The sequence below is a fragment of the Globicephala melas genome, chromosome 14 (genome assembly GCF_963455315.2).
Source record: "Globicephala melas chromosome 14, mGloMel1.2, whole genome shotgun sequence".
Taxonomy (NCBI): Eukaryota; Metazoa; Chordata; class Mammalia; order Artiodactyla; family Delphinidae; genus Globicephala; species Globicephala melas.
This window is the reverse complement of record NC_083327.1, coordinates 74,509,981-74,532,499: the sequence shown is the minus strand read 5'-3', so window position 1 is coordinate 74,532,499 and position 22,519 is coordinate 74,509,981. Positions and strand designations below refer to the sequence as shown.

Here is a 22,519-nt window from a genome sequence, read left to right as displayed (position 1 = left end):
CTAGCAGCTGGAGGAGTAGGCAAGCAAATTTTCGCACAAAATTGATAGTTGTGGCAGGCATTATTTTAAGTGCTTTACATGGGATTAAATCAGTTAACCCTCAAAACTACCCCAAGCAATACTATTAGAACCGGTTGTTTTAAACATGAGGTAACCACGGTTCAGAGAGATTAGCTAACTCACCCAAGTCATCCAATCAGTAAAGGATGGCGTCAAGGACCCAGGCAGTCTGATCCCAGAGCCCAGGCTCCCCAAAGAGAAGAGAGTCCTTGGGAACTGCACCCCAACTCATCACAAGGCAAGGGCAGAGTATGTCACAACTGGGAACAAAATCATTACCTCAGATCTCATTCCTAAACTCATAAATAGTAATCCTGTTAGAAATTGTCTGTAATTATTTATTACAAGGCCAATAATACTTTTTTTAAGGGAAAATGCTAATTCAGTTTCTAGTGCAAAGGTTAAGAACTGTTATGTTCCATGAAAACAGAGATAATGGAGCTGACAGTCATACAGAAGAACGCGTTGATGAAAGTTTGAATATCTCCTAAAAAACCATTTCAGAAAATGCCTATTTTAACTCATCAACAAATAGAAAATAATATGTCATTAGTGCTTATATACAAGAGTCCTGAAATTCTTTATACACAAAGAACGTTAGCATTTGCCAGTCAAAACTTAAGTCTCTGTGAAATGTCAAGAGGTTTTCCCACTCACTTAAAAAAATATCTTCACCCCCAAATACAAGCAAGTGTTGATTTTCCACACTAATGGGAAACAAGAACAACCTGGCATAAAATTCCCTAAAAACCCATTTAGCCAATATCTTTTATCAGTTACTAATGTGTAACCAAGTGACCTGATTGGAGTTTCACCACCTCTCCTTTCTCTACTCTCACCAACCAGTTGCAAGTGCTAATGAACGGTGAGGATAAGAAGCCCAAAGTAAGATGCAAGACGTGGGGCATACGGGTGACACAAAGGAGCTAAGTCAGGAAAGAGCTGTGGTTTGACAGCACACCTTCTTAAAACAAGTCTGACTTGCAGTCTAATTTCCACAGAAAATAGGACACTATATCAGGAGAATAATCATCTACTCACATGCAGAAATATTAAGAAATTCATTCACTCATTTAACAGCACTGGGAAAGTGTCTACTTATTACCAGCCAGGAGCATCCTAGGACAAAGGACACATGCAAAAGGAGGAAGAACAATAAGGAGAGGAGGGACAGAAGGAAGAGAAGAAGGATAGCTTCTGTCCTAGGAAAGCAGACAACTCAAGGAGGAGGACTTGGGCCTTTGGGAAAAGGCACTTCAGGTACAGAACCCCAAAACAGCGAACACAATCCTGCTCTAACACTGGCCTCTAGTCTGCTTTTGAGTGTGATCCATAAATCACCCCATAACTCGTAAACTGATGATCCCATCCAAGACACAGAGACAACATATCATCGCATAAAAAGACCACAAAAACATGTCTAGAATTGCCCATCCAAGACACAGAGACAATATATCATCACATAAAAAGACCACACAAACATGTCTAGAATTGCAAATGGAAATTTTTACTTAAAATAATTCTTTGGGAATCTGTATGTCATTAGGGATAGCTTCACTGCAAATGTAATAAACTTCAATGAGGGAGGCAGGGTATTGTGGTGGAAAAATTCTACACTGAGTCAGAACTCCTGGGTTCTAGATAAAAAGCTGTCGATAACAGCTGCATGGCTTAAGCAAGTCACCAATCTCTTTGGGCCTCAGTTTCTTCTCCATCAAATGAGAATTCTCAACTATGTTTTCTAAATGGCTTTCCAGCCTTTATGCTGGGTGACCATGATTCTGACCCATGCCTCTGACCAACAATAACATCTATAACCAGCTAGAATTTCTTCAGTGGGTCTCGCCAGTGCACAGCCCATTTTTCAAAACTCTTTCCCAAGAGGAATAAAATGTATAAAAGATGAGTCGGTAAGAGGCCCTAGCACTGCATTTAAGCCTGCTCAGCGCTCAGTCCCATGACCAATCAAAGGGGACAAACACCCATGCCATCAGAAGGAGCTGTCAGTGATGGCCATTGTGTTTCTAACTGCCAAAGTGGCTTGCCCACAGAAATGTCACTTCTCACTAATATGAGGCATGAGAAAACAGGAAGAAAAAAAAATAGAGGGAAGACAGACAAGAAATAGATAAACAAAGAAACAGGGAGGGGGACGTACATCTGTATATTTGATATATTCTTAGTTCACTGAGCTCTATTAACAATGATTGAGGTGGGAAGCTGGGTAGAAGAAAATATAGCTGAGATATCAAAGACAAAGGAGACATAATTCATCTATTGAGGCTCTGCTCAGTCAACACGCATGGCTGGAGAGGGTTCCGAAGCAAATGAACGATTCCAGAATAGAAGACAATTTGGATATGGTTTAAAATGAACAGAAGTTCTTTTGCACAGAACCTTCAATGATAGTAAGGCCAAATTCTTCACCATAATCAGTGACCAGAAATGTTGATACCTCCAGGTAGGTATCAAGAGCTCTCTTACATGCGGAAGTTAGAACTAACCTGCAGAGTTAGCCCTCTTTGATTTTCCAATCCACTCTACAGGAAGCAAGCTCAAAGAGCAACCTATTCTTTTGCTGCTGATGCAACAAAGAAAAAAACATCTTGCTTACTTCTGAGAAGACACAGTACATTGCTCTGTGGTGTAGCAATGACAATTGCAGATTATGTCATCCGGAGACACTAGGAGCACAGAGTTGCACACTATGTGGATCTCATGGCGAGATGAGATTGGGTTGGTGTGTGTGAGACACCCTACCAGGGGCAGCGATTCCGGAACTTGTGGGGAGTTTTGGAGTTTTGACATGCTACTGTTACCTCTTTGACTTAGGGTAACATATGCAAAGTGCTCTCTGCAATAGCTCAACTTTCTCCAGACTCATCTCCTGCTGCTCCTTTACCCACCTTCCAGGTACCGCGTACTCCAGCAGCCATCTGTGTGCACTTCCTAACCTGCCATGTCTTCACTCTTCTCATGCCTTCACTCTTCTCATGGCTTTGCTCTTCTTCTCATGCCTTCGCCCTTCTCATGCCTTTGCTCTTCTCATGTCTTCACTCTTCTCATGCCTTCGCTCATGTTGTTTTCTGCTAAGAATACCCTTGCCCAGCCCCTGTGATCCAGAAGAAATCCTAATCGCATCCTGACTCACTTCTTCCCTCTGCTATCTCTATACCCTGTAGCCACGTTCTCTCTGCCTCCCTGATTGCAATAATGGTTCCACAGGTTCCATGCCCACTAGACTGTGGGAGCCTTGTGAACAACATCTAATAATATATAGGAGGCAGCCAATTAATCTTTTGATTTCATTTAAATTAATTCAATTTAATAACCCACCTGAATTACGTGGAGCTAGCTGCATGATAGCCCTTGAAATAATTAAAAATACCTTGAGAGATTAGTAAATCCATCCTAATATATGTCCAACTGCCGGCCCAAATTTCTTCTAGAGAAGAATAGATAATAGAGCAAAAGAAATTTCAAGTTTGGGTAAGTCACTCCCTGTTTACCAGGATTTTCTCAACCACCATCTAAGGGACTTTAGAATAAGTCACTTAACATGTGAGTAACTCTGTGCCACTTTTCCACATTTGAAAATAGCAATACCAATATTTTCTCTAGCTGGGGAATTGACGGCGTTGGATAATATTTACAGAAAGAAACTAAAAATCCTGAAGGTAGATGCTGATGTTAATCTTTAAAAACTATTTTGAAATACATACATAGTAGTGTTCCAAAAACTGTATGACACTGGAAAGGATTTTAATTACTGTCTAATCCTTGACTCCTCTCATATGCTACATCAAAACTCTCAGGAAATCCCAACAGCTTGACCTTCAAAGTATAAATCAATGCAAATTCTTGATACTTATAGAAATATTGTTAACTTTTAAATATGCTAATCATAGTATAGTTGTGTTTTTAAAAAAATAGTCCCCATCCTTCAGACACGCATACAGAAATATGTACAAATAAAATATAATTGCCAAAGCTGGGTGATGAATACATGAAGGGTCGTTATGCTATTGCACGTCTGTCAAGGTTTGAAAACTTTCACAATAAAAACTCAGATCAGGTCATTCCGCTCTTCAAAACCCTCTGTTGGATCTCCCACTCATTCAGGGTAAAAGCCAGCAGCCCGACAATGACCTGCAAAGGCCCTGTTCACTCTGACGCCTACACTCCTCTCCGTCCTCACCTCCAACTTGGTGCTCCACTCTGTCATCCCAGCCTCCCTGTCTCATACACACAGGGCACACTCCTGTCCCAGGGCCTTTTCCCTGCTCTGGCCTCGGCCTGAAATACTCTTCCCTGAGATATTCTCATGCCCTTCCCTGTTTCACAACTTTGCTTAAGTGTCACCTCCCTAATGGAACCCTTCCTGATTGGTCTGATTTCTTTACTGGTCTGTTCCCAGTGCCTAGCACAGTGCCTGGCATAGAGGAGATGGCCAATAAATATCGGCTGTGGAATGAATGAATGAATGAGAGGGCAAACTGGGTCAGCCATCTGGTGAACCTAGGTGGGGGTCCTACAACGTCAACAGGGTGAAGTAAGAGCATGTCAGACAGGCTGCATTGGTGACTCTAAACCAGACTGGCAAGCAGTGATTTCAAATACTCCTTGGACCAACGGTCCAGTGTGGTACCCAGGAAGTCAGCAAAGTTAACGCAGCAAAGTTTTCTAGAGCCTGAGTCTCAAGCAGCCAGGAGATCGATCCTCCAGATCCCTGAGCCAGCCCTGCGCTCCACCAAGCAGTTGGCCACCGACACCGACTACCTGATCACATGACGTCCACCCCTGGGCATGCCGTCACCCCACACCCTCCAGAACTTCCTGACACTCCTGAAGACCAAACCCGAGGAATACTGACAGGTCACCAAAGGCCTGTGCTGTAGCCTCAGCACCATGGTGGCTGCCACACGGAGTTCAGACCACTGACACCCCCAGACGCCTGGCTGAGAAGAAGGTCAGGGCTGGGCTTCTGAGGCCAGAGCGACTCTCCAGAATGGATCTGTTCTAAAAATCCACCCAGGATTAGACAGAATTTGTTTTTAAAAGACTTGATTCATTTGTATCCTGGAAAAACAGTTGTAAATTAGAGGGATGTCATTTATTAGAGAAGAATTTTCAGGTGATTTTTAAAATGATCTGATCTTGAAAACTGAATTAATAAATACTGTGAAACGAAGAAAAAAAAGAAAACAGCTGCTCTGCTACTCTTTGGAAACTCAGTGTCTCAGGCCTCCCAGCGCAGGCTGGCATGTTGTAGCCTTCGCATTTGCAGACTTGCCTCTCATTTCTGGACAGCAGCCTCTTGAGATTCCTCCGGTTTCTAGACAGTACCCTCTCATGGTTCTGTCTAGACAGTGCAGTCAGGAGCAATCTGAAATCTCTGAGGAAAAGGGCTCAGATTTCCCAGTCACTACTCCACTTGCTCAGTCTTCTTACAAGACTTGGCCTTGGTCACAGGGAAGTCAATATTATACATTGTTATTACCCTTGTAAGTGGTATTTATGACTTGCTATATTTCGTGCTGAAATACTCTTATATAAAATACTGATTCTTCTGCTGTAGTTCTGCAAGGTATAAGCATGCTATGAAGCAGAAAACAATCAAACCAACCAAACTTCCATTTACTACCCTCCCATCCCCAGTGCTCTGTTCAAACCTGGCTCACATCCATTTGGGCAAAATCACTCAGCTGTTAGCCAGTGGCCTCAGTTGCCACCAGCTCAAGCAACAAGTTTCCCAAGCAGCTGAGAACCGAGTTCTAACTCTTCCTCCCACCAACCCTCCCTCCAACCCCAGCTATGCCTTGGCATGTGACTCTGGGAGTTCTTCAATGTCCTTGAGTTAGGACTGAGTAAAAGGAAATGTTTCCAAAGACTTGGGAATTCTCACTCACACTTTGTTCCCCATGGTCTCACCAAAAAGACTTCAGAGAATCTCCCTCTAGAAAATTACACTTGTATGGTTATCTGACCTATACTCAGAAGACTGTTGGAGCAATTACTTATCCCACTGACTCCCAGGCAGCTCCTTATTTCACCCCTTAGCCTTGACTTCTTTACAAACCCCCTAGTATCCACGTATTGGAGGTCCCCCACGCCACACGCCATCCCTGAAAGCCCGTTTGCAGCCATGCGTTGAGGCCCCTCATGCAGCACGCCACCTCCCAAGCCCCCATAGCCAAGCTCAAGTTCTCCTGTATGGAGTCAGCCACCCCAACACGCTAAAAACTGAAGAAATGGATGAGGGGGAGTGCAGATCTGTTCAATGCTCTATCTAGATAGGAGCTGTACATTTTCTTCTAAATCTTTCACACTCTAGAAAGCATTTCAGAGAATAATTTTTCTAAACTATTTTCTGAAATCAATCAGAATGCTGCAAAAATAAGAGAATTCCCCCCAAACAACCAAGAAAAAAGTTCACTCAGTATATTACTCACTCACAAAATTAACTAGGAGTTCTGATGACAGGTCTCTTTTTACTAGGTCCTTACTCTTTGATTTTCTCCTCACATAGAATTATAATATTGTAATATTACATTGTAATATTTTCCCTTGTACTTGGCCTATCTTTTCAGGTAACAGAATGAAGAGCTATGTCATTCTGTATTTACTCTAAACCTATGTCCTTAATTATAATCAATAACGGTGACAAAAGTTTAAGTGTACAGATTCCACATCGGCGTGCCTCCTTTCCTGGTAGGAAAAGGCAGGTGGACATCTGTGTTCCAGCTGGAAGAGAGAGCCATAAAACAGAACCTTCAGCCTTCAAAAATGAAGCTCAGTAAACAGTCAGGCAATATGGCTGGGGCTACCAGACTTACCCAATAAAAATGCAAGATACCCAGTTAAGTTGAAGTTCAGATCAACAACAAAGAATCTTTTAGTATAATATCATGTGGGACATAGTTATCCTAAAAGAGTTTTTTGTTATTTATCTGAAATTCAAATTTACCTGAGCATCCTGTATTTTACTGGGCAATCCTAAATATGATGCTTTTAAGAGAAGGCAACAGAGATGCATGAGCCTGGCAGAAATGACCCAGGACAGTGGGAAAGATTACACCACAGGCTTAACCATGCTTTTCTTGTCAAGAGACAGAAGTCTGCTTTGAACAAAATGAGGCAATTTTGAAGGTGCATTAACTATTGGGCCAATGGGATATCACATTAAATTAATGTTCGCTCATTTACTAAAATTATATAGGAGTTTAAAATACTAATGTGCCTTCCGATTCACATGGCTTAGATCACCAAAGAGAAGCTCACTCAATGCTAAGTGCAATCTAGCACCACACCATGAGGCACGTGGCCTTGAATTAATTGATCATTCTCACTTTCCATCCGCCAGCTGCTGCTCTCCCCTGTAGATCCAATTAGAGAGTTTTAGCCTATACCTTGAGAATATGAAAATGATCATATTCCAAGGAGAAATATTGACTTAGAAAAAGCCACTATTGACCTAATCATCCTTTCTGTATATATCAATAGCATCCCTGGGCTACAAGGAACCACCAGAATGCGGAATGAGGGACAAAAGCTCTCAAAATATCGCTACGGAAGTTTTGTCTTCAACTTCTTAGTGAAAGTCATTTTGCTGAGAGGCTACTGATACCATTTTCACAACCAGAAGAAAATACGTTTTGGTCTACAATTTTTCACAAAAGAGAAAAGAAATGGGAAGGGCAACCTCAAGAAATCTATAGTAACTTCTGCCACTTCAAACTGTTGTTCTTCCCCACATATAAAAATCATCCTTTTCATGAAAAAAAGTCATCAAATGTTAATAAAAGTGCATTTAGTCCCTCCACGCTCTCTTTACAGTATTACTAACTGTAAGGTTATTAACACATTCTTTTCATATATTTTAATGGTCAATTCTAACAGTTCTTTAACTCATTAAAAAAATGAAAGTCAAAAAAATAGTATGGTTTTGTTTAATTATAAATCCTAGCCTATAAATATAAATTTCTACAGAATAAGTGGTTTCAGATCATCTTGGTTTAGTAGTTATAACCCATCAGCCATGCCCTTCTTTCACACAGTTGTCAGGAACATTAATTATACCTGGGACATACGGTTCCATCAATTGCCATGCTTATTAAACTTACATTTCATTTCCTGGAACAGTATTAAACTACAAGGGGAAGAAGTTAATAGTAAACAGTATACAGCCAACCCTGGGTCTAGTGATTAGCCCAAAAGAAGACACATGATTTTCAACATGGGACCTTGTTATAAAAAAATGCCTATTGTAATGAGGCTGCCGGATCAAGCACAGACTGAATTATTTTTTAATTTTGCCAAAACTAAGGTGAAATATCTATTATGAAATAATGCAGGTTCCATTTTCACATTGGTAATCATGGAACAAAAACAGCATCCAACTGCTTTAGAAATCTAAAAGGAATCAGGATACGTCTCCAGAGGAATCCAGTAAGGTAATTCCTAACCTTCACGTCCAGGAGGAAAAAAAAGAAAAACAAGAAAGGAAATCTTCAAACACAAAGTAAGAAGATAGAGTCGTCCCTTGGTACCCGAAGGGGATTGATTTCAGGACACCCCCCACCCCCCACGCCCGCCTAGAATCCTAAAATCCGTGGATGCTCAAATCCCTTATATGAAATGGCATAGTATTTGCAGATAACCTATGCACATCCTCCCACATACATTAAATCATCTCTAGGTTACCTGTAATACCTAATACAATGTAAACAGTTGTGAATACGATGGAAATGCTAGTAAATAGTTGCCTATGCACAGCAAATTCAAGTTATGTTTTTGGGAACTTTCTGGAATTATGTCCCCCAATATTTTCCATGGGGGGTTGAGTCCTCAGAGTCAGAACCCTTGGATACAGAGGGCTGACTGTATAGATATTAGAACTGAGAGGAAATGATCTAAACGTTAAGTATAGGAAATAAGTCTCCCCGATTCTTAAAACTGAAGTGTCAAACCAAGGTTAAAAATTCTCATGGGGCCAAACAACAGTTGAACTCATGGCCTGTCTAGACAGGTATGGCTGGTGCATTCACTTTAGCCATCACTGTAGTTCTGTAGTGATCAGCAACAGGCGTTCCTTCATTCCATGTTGCTTGAGCTTCTACTCTACATGCTAGAACTACAGCAAGTAGGGCACGGCCCCGACATCCTCAGTGAACAGAGGCTGGTCACACCTCCATCTGTTAAGTAGGAAGTGGTGGGCTGGAGACAGACACAGGTTCTAGCTCTGGCTCTGCCCGCACCAGCCGGGGAACTTTGGGGAAGTCATTTCCCCTCTTAAGACTTCAATTGCTTCAATTAGAAAATAAAGAGGTGGGAATCCATCAGGACTAAGATCCCGCCTAGATTTAAAATACTCTGATTTTATTATTTTATTTGTGTAAAGAGAGGTTTGGACCAAATGAATACTATAATTCTGTCCAGATTTTAAATTCTTGGGTGGGTTTCACATACAGAGAAATGCATAAGGTTGCTATCGGGAAGTCTATGTAGGATTTTATTTAATGGCTCCTCCTGATATCAGAAGGGAAAACGTTCCCCTACTAAATGGAAACATGTTTAAACATGATTTTAGCAAGCATCATAAAAATAGTCATTTCCCATAAAACTAAAAGAAGCAGTCTTGGGATGTAGTCTAAGATGAAAGTATTGTCACAACTAAATATAAAGATATTACAAGGAATTAAACCAGCTGTGACAGAAGACATCCTGTCAATTTTTGTACATGATATAGTAGGTTAAAACTGGAGTTCCAGAGTTCACCTTCTAGATTTAGATTCCCTATTTCTCCATTACTGGCTGTGTGAGCTTGGGCAAGTCACTTGCCCTCTCTTAGTTTCTTTGCCCGTAAAATGGAATAATAACAGTATCAGCCTCTTATGGTTGATGTAAGGATTCAACAAGATCATCCATTTAAGGCTTACAGCAAGGTGCCTACTGCACTGTGGTCAAAAAATACTAGCCACTGCTATTATTAAAGTTATTTCTCCTATTTGTAACAATTTACTCTTTTTGGTTAATTCAACAATTTGGCTCTATAAATTATTAGGCATTCATTCTGTCCAAGGAACTGGGCTGGAACTCTAGGGAGGACCAGGAAATCAGACTCAGCATCTCTGCACAGCCTCACCCACCCTTCTCTGACTGCCTAAATCCTACCTCCATCAAACCTTTCTGGGTCTGTTCCTCAGTAGATGGGAGCCCTCTGTCTGGTTAAGTGCCCCTCCTCAGTGCCTCTAGTGGGTCCCTCCTCTACCACCATTCTAATTCCACTGGTTTTCAATTGTCTGTACACTTTTCAGCTCCCTCACTTAACTATGAGCAACTTAATGACACATAAGGTGTCCAATCTCTGTAGCTACCACAGGAGTCAGCATATGATTGACATTGGATAAAGCTTACTGAGTGAATATATACATTAATTAATAAACTGTATACAATTACTCTAAATTAATCTATAAAATTAATGAAACAATCATTTCATTAATAATGAGTTAATATATGAATGAACATTACTGTTATTAATAATTGGTAACAATTAAATAGACGGGGGAGACAAATCTATTCACAACCATAATGAAAAGCATTCTATGGTGATTTCCATAATACAGGTACCCAAAAAGGTGCTCTATGTGCACAATGAACACTGAAAGAATGCCAGGTGGCATCTGAACTGAAGTGGTGGAGGTGGCATTTGAACTGAACTTTGACTTTTGGGTAGACTCAGCCTAACATAGATGGGACAAGAAGAAAGAAATGTATATTATGTGAGAGATGGAGATGACTGAAGAATGGAAGTGGGAATGTGCCCGTTTAAAATTTTTTTTTTAATTTATTTATTTTTGACTGTGTTGGGTCTTTGTTGTTGCGCGTGGGCTTTCTCTACTTGCAGAAAGCAGGGGCTACTCTTCGCTGCAGTGCGCGGGCTTCTCATTGTGGTGGCTTCTCTTGTTGTGGAGCACGGGCTCTAGGCACATGCACTTCAGTAGTTGTGGCTCACGGGCCCCAGAGCACAGGCTCAGCAGTTGTGGTACACAGGCTCAGTTGCTCCACGGCATGTGGGATCTTCCCGGACCAGGGCTCGAACCCATGTCTCCTGCATCGGCAGGCGGACTCTTAACCTGTGCGCCACCAGGGAAGCCCCTTGAATTTGGTTTTGAACAAGAGTGACAGGAGATGATGAGTTGGAATCAAATTACAAGGGCTTTGAACATGGCACTATAGGATATGCATCTGTTCTGTGATGGTGAAAAGCCACTGAAGGCTTTGAAACAGAGGAAGGACCCAATCAAATGTCTACTTTGGGTAGTAAGCTCAGGTAAACTGGAAAATTAGAGTTTGAAAGCTCAAAATCAGTAAGGAACTATTACAGCAATAATAGACAATTGGCTGTGTGCAGAGAAACGAGAGAAGGACACGAAAGGCATTTGAGAAGGAGCTTCTTTCTGTGTTTTTGAGACCTGCAAGAAGATGCCTGGTACCGCATTTCTCTGAACTACAGTTGTTCAACACAGAAACACTAGAACTTGTGAATGTGCCTACCAGCCACCTAACACCTTTGCTAGCCATTTTCTAATGTTAAACACAGACTCCTTAGACGAGGGCTGCGCTCGTTATGGAAAAGCAACTTTGGTTTCATCAATCACAACTGCTGAGCATCAGACGCAAAACACAAAGAACCAGAGAGCCCTGGGCCTGTGGGTTGATAGTGCCTCATGGTGTAGGGCCTAGAACATCGTGTGGACATCAGAGGAGCCCCATGCTCACTTCAATCAAACAATTGTACTGATACTTAGAGGCTGTATCAACAATGCTAGAGTCTGGTGTGTGGCAACAATCGGAAGAACTAAAGAGAAGAGAACCCTGTTGCGGGGGGGAAGGCTCAAGGATTTCAATGACCTCCAATTATCTAAACCTTTACCAAAAACCCAAATCATGCCCGCTAATCAGCATAGATGTGTACAGTTGACTCTTGAATGAACACAGGGATTACGGGCACCAACCCTCAGCCCAATCAAAAATCCGAGTAGATACACCTGAAATGAGCATAATGCTGTACATCAACTGTACTTTAATTAAAAATATTCCTGGTATATCTTATAGCCCTTCTCCATATCCGTGGTTCCTCCTGTATCCCCAGTTCTGCATCTGTGGATTCAGCCAACAGCATATCGTGTAGCACTATAGTACTTATGTTGAAACAAATCTGCCTGTGCGTGGATCCAAGCAGCTCAAACCTGTGTTGCTCAAGGGTCAACTGTATTCGCATTCACGTTTTCGGTCGTTTCCTAATTTCATCTTCATATCCTGTGGCAAAAGTCTGCAACCTCATACTCTTCCATTTGCCTTCTTTGTATCTAGTCAATGTCCAATGCAACCGCCTACTTTATACGTTATTTTGGAAAGGTGAGTAGAAATTAACGTTACTGTCATTTTTCTCCTCAGCACTCCTTCCTCCCTCTGCTTCTGAAACCCAAGAGGCTCAGTGAAATGGAGACTTGGAAAACAGGCAGCCCTGGGTATGAACAGTCTTCTTCGAGGTCAGAACACAGCAAAACCCTGGGGCCACCGTGACAGACAGGCATAGGAAGATTAAACGTGATAACACTCACAGAAGTGCTGGGAGACTTCGAATCAGTGGACTGCCCAGGAGAAAAGCCCATGGAGTTTTTTTGTTTTGTTTTGTTCTCTTAATTGCTTATTCACGCTTAACCCCCAGGGCAGTTAACCAAACTGCCAAGATATGGCACGGGTCTCAGTAGTTTTTTAATCATCAGGGTGATTCTGAAATCCTCCTTGATTCTAACGTGCAGCCAGGTTGAAAATCCACTTTTATAGATGCTCTGTAAATGCTGGCTTCCATCCCTCTTCCCTCTCTGCGTCCTTCTTCCCGAATCACGGAGAAATTCCCTCCTTGCCCTTGTACGTCATGGCTTCTCCGTAGACTGCTTCCATCGATTTCAACTACTTCCCTCTCTAGAGTTGCTTCAGTCCAGAATACTTAATGCCTTTCCCTCTTTTTTATTGATTTATTTATTTTTTATTTATTTGGAGTTTATTACAGTTGCTTTGTTTTGTTTTGCTCGCACAGTATCTGGCATACGCTAAGCATTTCTAAAAATACTAGCTTCCTGCTTCCTTTAGGTTGGAAAAGTTTAACTTCTAATCACAATAGGGTATTAAAGTTGATCCCTTGAAGGCAAAATAAACAAATATAGGGAAGTTACAAACATTCCAGACTCTTACAGAGCTCTCATATTCACCTTCTTCAGTGTAGAGTTGCCAATTCCTTTCTAAAGAAGTAATAAAAAATTGTGGCTGGCTACGTGCTGGGTGTGTTTTCAGCCCTTGACATCTCTGAAATTTAATCCTTGTTGTTGGGTTTAATCCTCCCAACAACCAAAAGACGTAGGTCCTATTTTGATTGGCATTTTACAATTGAGTAAACTGAGGCACATTGAGCCAGAGATTACAACTGGGCAAGGGTCAAGAAACAAGCTGCTGGTCTCCCACACCCGTGCTTTCATCACTTTATTATATACAATCAATTCTTATTACTTGCAAGTTACGTTCTATGAAGTACAGAGTAGGAGCCACAAACACTGAATTAGTGAACACTAAAGCATCACTCCTAGGGGAAACACAGGGTTAGGCTCTCGAGAGCCTGTGGTTGTAACATTTTTATGAACCAAGCAATATACAGCCTTGCTTCGTGTGTGTGTGTGTGTGTGTGTGTGTTTGTTTAAAGACATCTTATTTAACATATGTTGTTGACTTGTTGACATTAAAATCATGGCCAACAGCACTGTAACTCATGCTGAATGAAGTTTATCTGACACCTAGTTTCTCCATAAGGCACATCACAGCATTCTTGTACTTAGGAACACTAGACAGCACTTCAGCACTATCCTTTTTAAACAGCAAAATCACTAATGAAAAGGACAAAAATGCAAAAAACACACAAAGAAAGTGGCACTAAATGGACCTCAAACAGGACACTTGTTTACAGTCTGAGAGCTAAAACAAGCAGGCAGAGCTCACCTCATTTGACCTCAGCTAGGAACGTGCATGTTGGATGACTCAAATTTTTCACTACTTTGTGCACGGCCGTGCTACTGTGAATGACTGAGAAAGTGCGATGAGTACTGATCGAAGGTTACAAAAATGTCAGCGAGTAAATGCAAATTCATAAACGTGCAGTCTGTGAATACTGGGAATCACTGAACTTGAAATGCCCAGTGGAGTCCTTTGCATTTTCATTCCTGAGAAAGGGGTATTCGCAAACTCCCCGCATTCTTCCAGTCCCATCTAAACATCTCTTCCTGACTGGCCTTTCTCGCTGCAAGAGACCAGAGGGAATCAGGGTAACTGGCGCTTCCTGCCTACCATGCTTCTAGGGACTTGGTGTGCCATGCACTTTGCCAAGGGCTGAGAGAAATACAGTGATGTAACACAGGCTTTCTGCTTGGACCAGTGCTCAGGGATTCCTCCTATTAGAAATCCAAGAGGCTTCTGGAGGTCTCTCAAGTTTTGTCAGATAACTAAAGAAAATACCTTCCCATTGTAACTAAATTGTATCCTGTAGTCAAATTAGAATGTACATTCTCTCTCTCTGAAGTGCTTGAAATAATCCAGCAGAAATATGTCTTCCCCCTCCCCCCCAAAAAAAAGCAGGAGTCAAAGTTAGCATAAAGCACCCTTAAAATCAATTATGCTTCTGACAATGTTGTATAGTGAAAGTTTTACCAACAACAACAACAAAAAACTAAAACTAGGGACTTCGCTGGCGGTCCAGAAGACTTCGCCTTCCAATGCAGGGGCTGCAGGTTCAATCCCTGGTCGGGGAGCTAAGATCCCACATGCCTTGTGGCCAAAAACCCAAAACATATCACAGAAGCAATACTGTATACATTCAATAAAGATTTTTAAAATGGTCCACATAAAAAAAAAATCTTCAAAAAAAAAAAACACTTACAATACCTTCATGAAGTAAGTGAAATGAATCATGGATGTACCTACGACTGTTCAAAGAGGAATGTTTTTGTTGACGAAGTGGGAAATCACAGTCGGTTTTAAATGCATGGTGTAAGTTCACGTGGATCCAGATTCCTGAAAAGTAGGCCACTGGGAGACCACAGCAAAGGCTGCACTTTCTGTCACCTCCATACCAAATCGACACGCAGAAGCCTGTGGCCCTAGGATTTCACCCACTCATGCAGTAAGACTCCTGGTTGCTCTGCGCTAACACTGATATGTTAACTGCTAGGGATACAAACACACATTTTATTGATATTTCATCTATGCCTTTGATGAGCTGCACACTTTGGAACAACGTAGCCGAATGAATGAATGAATGAATGAGCTACGAAAGCAATTTTACTAAGTGAAATTTTCTCCCTGAATTTTTGTTAAGCGTCTATCCTTAAAGACAAGAAAAAATCGTTTTTGAAACTTTTACTGTAGTTAATGCCGCTTTCAATGTAGTGAATGGGTTATTAAGGCATATTCTTACACCACTGGCCTTCCCAGGCTAGGGAGGAACTCTGAGGAGCCCTGTTCCAAATTTTATTAAAATAACAGACAACAGAGGTCAATAAAGAAATAAACCAGAAAAGATGGGAGGAAAACTGTGGGACTACACAGATGGAGTGACTAAAACAGAGAAGAAAAAAGAAAGCTTGATAGCCGAAAAGAAGCCAAGAAGAGTTTAAAGGGAAGAACAGTAGAAAATAAAGCAAAGAAACAAGAAAATAGGAGAACGGACTATCAAAACAAAGATCAGCGGAGGAAAGAGAAAGGATGCCAATGCCAAAATGACTATTTGTAACACTATTTAGTTGCAGGAAACTAAAAGAGAATTCTCTTTTACTTCCAGGATCTTAAAAGATCGAGTTGCCAAGAAAACTGCCCAGTAAGTAGTGCCTCGCACGCACACATGAAGGCTGCTGGGTCGATGCACTCGCCACTGTTTGGGAACAGGGGGAACGAGGGCGAGGGATGCAGGCTAGAAATAGGACCACAACCACAGAGGCGGAGCTTTCGGGCCAGACAGCTCTGTAGCTTCCAAGCTGAAGGTGAGAATCTGAACATGAAACCTCAGAGGTCACTGGCCCGTCTTGAAGGTGACAACTTTGGGGGAACCCTCAAAAAGAAGGACCCCGGCTGAGTTTATCGAGGGCTCACTGGGAAATATCCAGTCCTGAACGTTTCTTAATTAACTTTATTAACTTTCATTGATCTACTATAATTTTCCCAAGCCTAATTCACTGGAGCTTCAAAAAGTAGAAAATGAAAAGACAAAGTCGCCTACTATCTCATGAAAGATGACACACTTGATTAAAGGAGAAGATGTTATGGGAACAAACTAAGAACTCAATGTGTTCCTCTAAAAAGTTCAGGGGAGAAACAAAGAAAAAAATCCAGGTATGTTTGGATTTTTCTTTTTTAATTTCTGTATAGCAATGGGAGGTAATTAATAGATTTATGGTATTCATGTTATTGATAGTATTATTATTGAAAATTTTGACTATATATGTAAATTATAACTCCACAAAAATGAGTAAAGTACATTAAAAATTTTTCATTTCTGTTTGGATAGATATCTCCAGGCTACATAACAGGCATCCAGAAATACTACCCCAACTGACTTCGACACCTCCTTGCTGCTAGCATCATAACTGTCATCACCGTCACCCTCTTCCTCTTCCTTCTCTCTGCCGCCACAGCCACCATCATCGTGGATTCCACCATCACACCACCATAATACTTCCAAGAGTCAACCCTACTCCTTCTTATTCAATTATCACTTTGTTACACCATATAAAATTTTGTCATTTGGGACCAAAACAGTTGCCTTTCTAGCCTTCATATTTTTAATAGGGTTTAAACATGTACATATAATTAAAAGTGTTTTTGATTAATGCAAAATGTTCCCCCATCATTCCTACTAATATTCTCTAAGGTGCAGAACTCAGCATTCATGGTTTCTTCTCTCATGAGCTCAAGAATATTATAAAGGTGCTTCCCTTCACCTCCAGCCCACTTAAGTCCTCAGATTTCAGAGGACGCTGTGAGGGTATGTTTTAGGGATGGAGTAGGGGACAGCTCAGACACACCGCTTTTTAAAATGATGTTATCTGTCAATTCATCAGCAGAGTTTAAAATATAAAATAAAACTGCTGGATGATTTTGATGGACTGCCTCCTTTCATGAAATCCTTTACACTTTCACTTTGGCTGGTTTGTGTTCAAGCAGCTGTATTTTGGGGATTTATATAGCATCTTTTACTGGAGTATGAATTTGGGTTCTAAACAGTTGTGGCCACTCTGTTTTCCTTTCTTCGATAAGCAAACTGAGACTTGGAATTAAACCAAATGAGTAATTTGCCTCTATCAAGTCAATGTGTCCTAGAGAAGAAGGGAACACACTTAGCCCTCTCTACTGGGTTCTTCTAAAGTTACATTAAAAATAATACTGAAGTCACTGGGAGGAGTTAGATTTATAATTTTTGTGCTGAATATGCATTTTAGAAAAACTAGAATTAAAATTCATATATTTCCTTACATAAAACTATTATCACATAATCGGGGTTTTGACTTTTTAAAAAAATGTATCTATAAGATAGTGTTCTTTATGATAACCCAGACTGCAAACAAATGTTGCAGATGGTAATAAAGATTTTATTTAAATTTGGCTTCCACAGAAAATGAGTTCATATTATCATCTATCTATATTTGCAGTGAAACTCCTGATCACCTAAATGTTCTTCCCCGCAGTTTTCTTTTAGCTTACAAAAGCACCAGAACAAATATTAATATGTGAATAAAATAATAAAATAGCGATTGCTTGTATAGCTTATGTACTGCTTTCACATATACTAGCTCACTTGACAAAAGTACTAATGTCTTATCATGATCGGAAAGTTTGACATCTTTTATAGTTTTTCCTGATATCTATTGTTCTTGTCATTGTCAATTTCTTACCCCTGTCTTTTACATCCTTAAAATAATAAGAAACCAAAATGCTGAACCTGAATCTTCCCAAATTATGAATGTCACATCTTAAATATATTCTCAAAAGTAATCCAGAGATCCAAATTACCGGAGTGTGAGAAAGAAGGTTAGAATAAGTGGCAATTACCTTTCAGGGGCTTTTTACAAAACACGTACGAGCCACATAGAGTAGGTGAAAATGAAATGGGGTTTGAAGATGTGATTCCGTTTCAACCTAAAATATACTCATTCCCCAGGCAATATGTGGCTCCTTGAACTATTCTTAGACCAACACAAAGAGTCAGGTAAACAGTAACAATTTAAATGACTGAAAAAAGTAAGAACAGGAAAAAAGGGTGCTGAGATATCACCTAACTACAAAGAAAGAATTACTCAAAACTTGAAAATTAACCATTCAAATCTCTCCCTAGAAGTGAGCCTTGCTCAAAGTTGAGAAATAGTTCTAAGTGTTCACCAATGCACAAACTAGACACTAAATATATGCATACAGACAGCAGACAAATCACTAGGGCTTTGGCTTTGATGCAAAAGGTTTGTATATTGGTCAAGTTTTTTGGAGAAGTGGGCAATATTTAGCCTTTAAGAATACTGAGTAATAAAACTGAAATCAGCACAGAGTATTAAATACCTCATTTGAATTTTTTAAAACATAGTGGATATAATTAATTTTCATCTTCAGTTTTATCCAAACTCCCTAAGATGTTTGAACTTGCTAAGGACCCAGGATAAGATAACTCCCACTTGCCTTCATCATGACATTTCAGGTAAGACATATTTTGCAGAGTCACAGCTTGCCTGTTTACAAATTTATTCCCTTTTAATAACAACTTGTTGGTACATGTGACAATCTTTCCCCATTACTATATGTCCAGGGCAGTTTTATCTGTTATGTTTCTTCATGCATAAATAAGGCTACATATTGTGGCCGAAAGAAGAAAATACCCATAGCATCTTAACGTTAAATGATGTGAACTTCGCATAAATTCTCTGAACATCCCTGTGGGACATTCAAGTGGGCAATCCACACAGTAGCATTTTATAAATGGAAAAGTTAAGAACCAGAAGTAATAAAGCTTAACCTAACTGACCCAAAGTCACCAGCTAATTTGTAAGAGAAAAATAAAATAAAGACAATCAAAACTGCTTTTTGATTTGTGTCGCTAAAACAACCAGCCACTTAACTGAACTTTTTGTTTTCTACTGACCATAACATTTTAGGTCAGTAGCTTTCAAACTTCTTTACCTCAAACCACGTAAGAAATACATTTTTAATCACAGCCAGCACAAACAAGCATGTATAATTAAAACAAATTTTCAGGAAACAAAACCTTCCCTTATTAGATATTACCCATTCGGCTATTTTCTATTATATTCTTTTCTATTTTATTCCTTTAAAAAAAATGTTCTAGACTCACTAAACTAATTTGGTGATCCTCTGGGTCATGACAAGCAGTTTGAAAACATTGCTTTTGGCCCCCAAAACTTTTGGTAACTACTGAAGAAAATGAGAGGTTCCTAAAAGAATCTAATCAGTTCTTTTTACCCAGAGTCAAACAGCAAAACTGAGAGGGGGAAAAATATTAAGTAACATCTGTCTATTTGAAATAACTCTATTTCACAGAGCCTTCTTTTCCTCCCTGGGTAATAAAGGCAGAATTCAAACAAAAAAGACAGGATGTTATGGTAAATAAACGACAAAGGAAAAAAAATGATTCTAAAACTGAATTTCCACACAGAATCCCATGTGTATGAGCTTTTCACCTTATTTTTTTTTAAGTTCCATATTTTTTTTATTATTCTAAAAGTATCTGAATATCATCTAATGCAAAAAGTTTAAGATGGGGCATGTTATAGCGCTATTATTTGCCACTGAGATGATGAACAATTTTGAATAAAACGTGATTCCCCTCTTTATTTGACCATGCTCACTTTGTAATTATCAGCAAGGCAGTAAATAATCCACTGAGAAGCAGCCTCATTAGTGCCCATTGAAATTCAGTGGCATTAATTTGCAATAAAAGAACTGAAAATTAAATGGAAAAGAAAATAGTTTCTGGAGTCTACCGTAAGGTTATGGAATTCACATCATACCACTGCCTTCCTTCACAACAAGGAGTTTAAAAGGTTTGAGTTAGACTTAATCGTTATACTTTGTTCTAACACTTTTTTTTAAAAAAAGTGGGCAGAATTCTTTTTTGTTTTCCATTTTAACCCTGAATTAAAACAAGTTAAATTAACGTGATAGATGCCAACTTTTTAAAGTTTTGTTCATTGTTTGTCTTCTGAGGAATAACTCAGGCTGGACCTGCTTGGCTGTGGGATGTTCTAAAGTCCTTTGAGGGGCTGAAGGATGTGGAGTATGTTCAGATACCCCAAGAGTCTGCCTTCACAATCCTCTGGGGCCACCCTGCACCTTCCTCCTATTTCTTCTGCTACAAATATCTGTGGATATAGAACACTGAATGGAAAATCGGTCCACAGCTTGCTATACAGAAAGATCTGGGTGAAAGTGGAAGGCGAGTCCAGGCACCAGTGTACAGTCAGGCAGTGCCTAACTCAGCACCCAGCCACGTGGGTGCCCTGAGGCCTCCCAGCGGCACCTAGGGCACAGGTATTCACCCGGACCACCTGCCTAAGCCTTCCTCAAGTCCATCACGAAGAGAAGGGAGACGCTGTCAAAAGGAAAATCGGAGGAAGAGGGGAGAAGGAAAGTATAATCTCTACAAGCAAAAATAAATAAGGACACAAAACATTTGCCTCTTAAGTCACAAAAGTGCCCCAAACTACCAACTGCTTCTTCTCCCTTGAAGGAAAAGCACAGAACTGGGCTGAAACCCTGCTCCCCAGTCCTGGGGCATTCTCCTCCCTGGTAGGCCAGAAATGAAACTTAGCTGTCAGGAAAGTATTTCAAAACACTCGAGCTTCGATGTGGCATGTGTTAAACCCACAGGACACTTATTAATCTCTGGCTGTCAGAAGTCTTCTGTCTGCCCTGACACGGACTCAGCCGGGTAACTCAGAAATCAGAAACTCCTTAAGAGCCATTGAACTCTATTGCTCCTCTGAGCAGCGCAAGTCGATCCTACAGCCCTCCAAGGTGGGACGGGGAGGGCGAGGAAAGCAGTGCTAGGAATCGCTTCCCAAGGGAGTCACCTTCACCATCATTATCATCACCATCATCACAGCGTGCATACTTCCACCCCGAAATTCTAGGAGAAAGTTAATTTTGCAAGCACATTAAAACAAAATTATAAAATAATACTAATAATATAAATAAATAAAATTCTGAGCTCCGCCAGCCCCAGACACCTTCAGCCTTAAATACCAAAGCGGGACATTTTCTAGGGACTCAGAGCACCTTGTGTTTATTTGCTCTGGGGTGTTCCACACACACACACACACGCTAATAACCTCTGCTTTGCACAGTTTTCCAATATTTGTTTAGTTAGGAAGCACACGGGGTTTCGGATCTGCTTCTCGCGCAGACACTGGGGGCGGGGGGGGGGGCGTGGAGAACAGAATGTTGCTGTTTTTTTTTTTTTTTTTAAGCCGCCAGGCCAGAGAACTTGACTCTCGAACGCGAGATCCCCGCGTGACCCTGGGCCGGGCCGCGCGCTAGCCCTCGGGTCGCGCGTCCGCGGTTCCGGCGGCGGCCGGGTTGCTGGGCGCCCGGCCCCGCGGCCTGCGGGCCCCGCTCCCTCCCGGCGGCGCGGCCCCTCGCCCCCCGCTCCCTCCCGCCGCCGGGCGCGCGGCGGCCACCCCGACGTGGCGCGGCGGGCGGCGCGGGTACCTGTAGAAGGCGGGAGGGCCGGCCTCGCGCACCGCATAGCCGCTCGGCTCGTTCTCCAGGTAATAGGGCACCTGTTGGCCGTGGGGATGCAGGAAGGGCGAGAGCTGCGGCGGCGGGTGCAGGAGCACCAGCGGGCTCGGAGACACGCTGTTGAGCGGCGGGAAACCCCCCAGGCCGCTGGCGCCGAACGCGGCCGCCTCGGACCCGGGGCCATAGGCGAGGCCCGACTGGCCGTAGACGGGCGCGGAGGCGGCGGCCGCGGCGTTGAAGTCGTACGCGGCGCCCTCGGGGTAGTTGTACACGGCGGGCTTGCTGCTGTCCACGTACACCTCGCTCAGGGGCCGCTCCAGGGGGATCTTGAGCTGCGGGCGGTTCAGGGGCTCCAGCTCGTTGGCTTGGATCTGGTGCAGCAGGGCCATGCCAGACGCTTTGGTGTGCAGGGTCATGGTCATGGTCAGTGGCCGCGGGCAAGGCGCAAACCGTCTACCCCCGCGGCAGAGGGCTCAGCAGCCGACCGGCCACCTGGAAGAAGAGCACAGCCCGCGGTTAGAGGCGGCGCAGCGCATGTCCCGCCGCAACGCGAGCTCCGGCCCTTCCCCGGGAGCGGGCCCGTCCGATGGAGCGGGCCGGCCGGATGCGAGCA

The 22,519-nt window shown here is 41.9% G+C and overlaps 1 protein-coding gene across 1 annotated transcript in view; it reads right to left on the bottom strand.

Moving 5' to 3' along the window:
* ESR1 (estrogen receptor 1) overlaps positions 1-22,519 on the bottom strand; it is a 247,623-nt gene that overhangs the window by 223,102 nt on the left and 2,002 nt on the right. The window contains exon 2 of the mRNA XM_060283390.1: positions 21,877-22,398. Within this exon, the coding sequence (XP_060139373.1) occupies positions 21,877-22,328 (452 nt within the window). The 5' untranslated portion in view covers positions 22,329-22,398. The remainder of the gene's footprint in view (positions 1-21,876; positions 22,399-22,519) is intronic.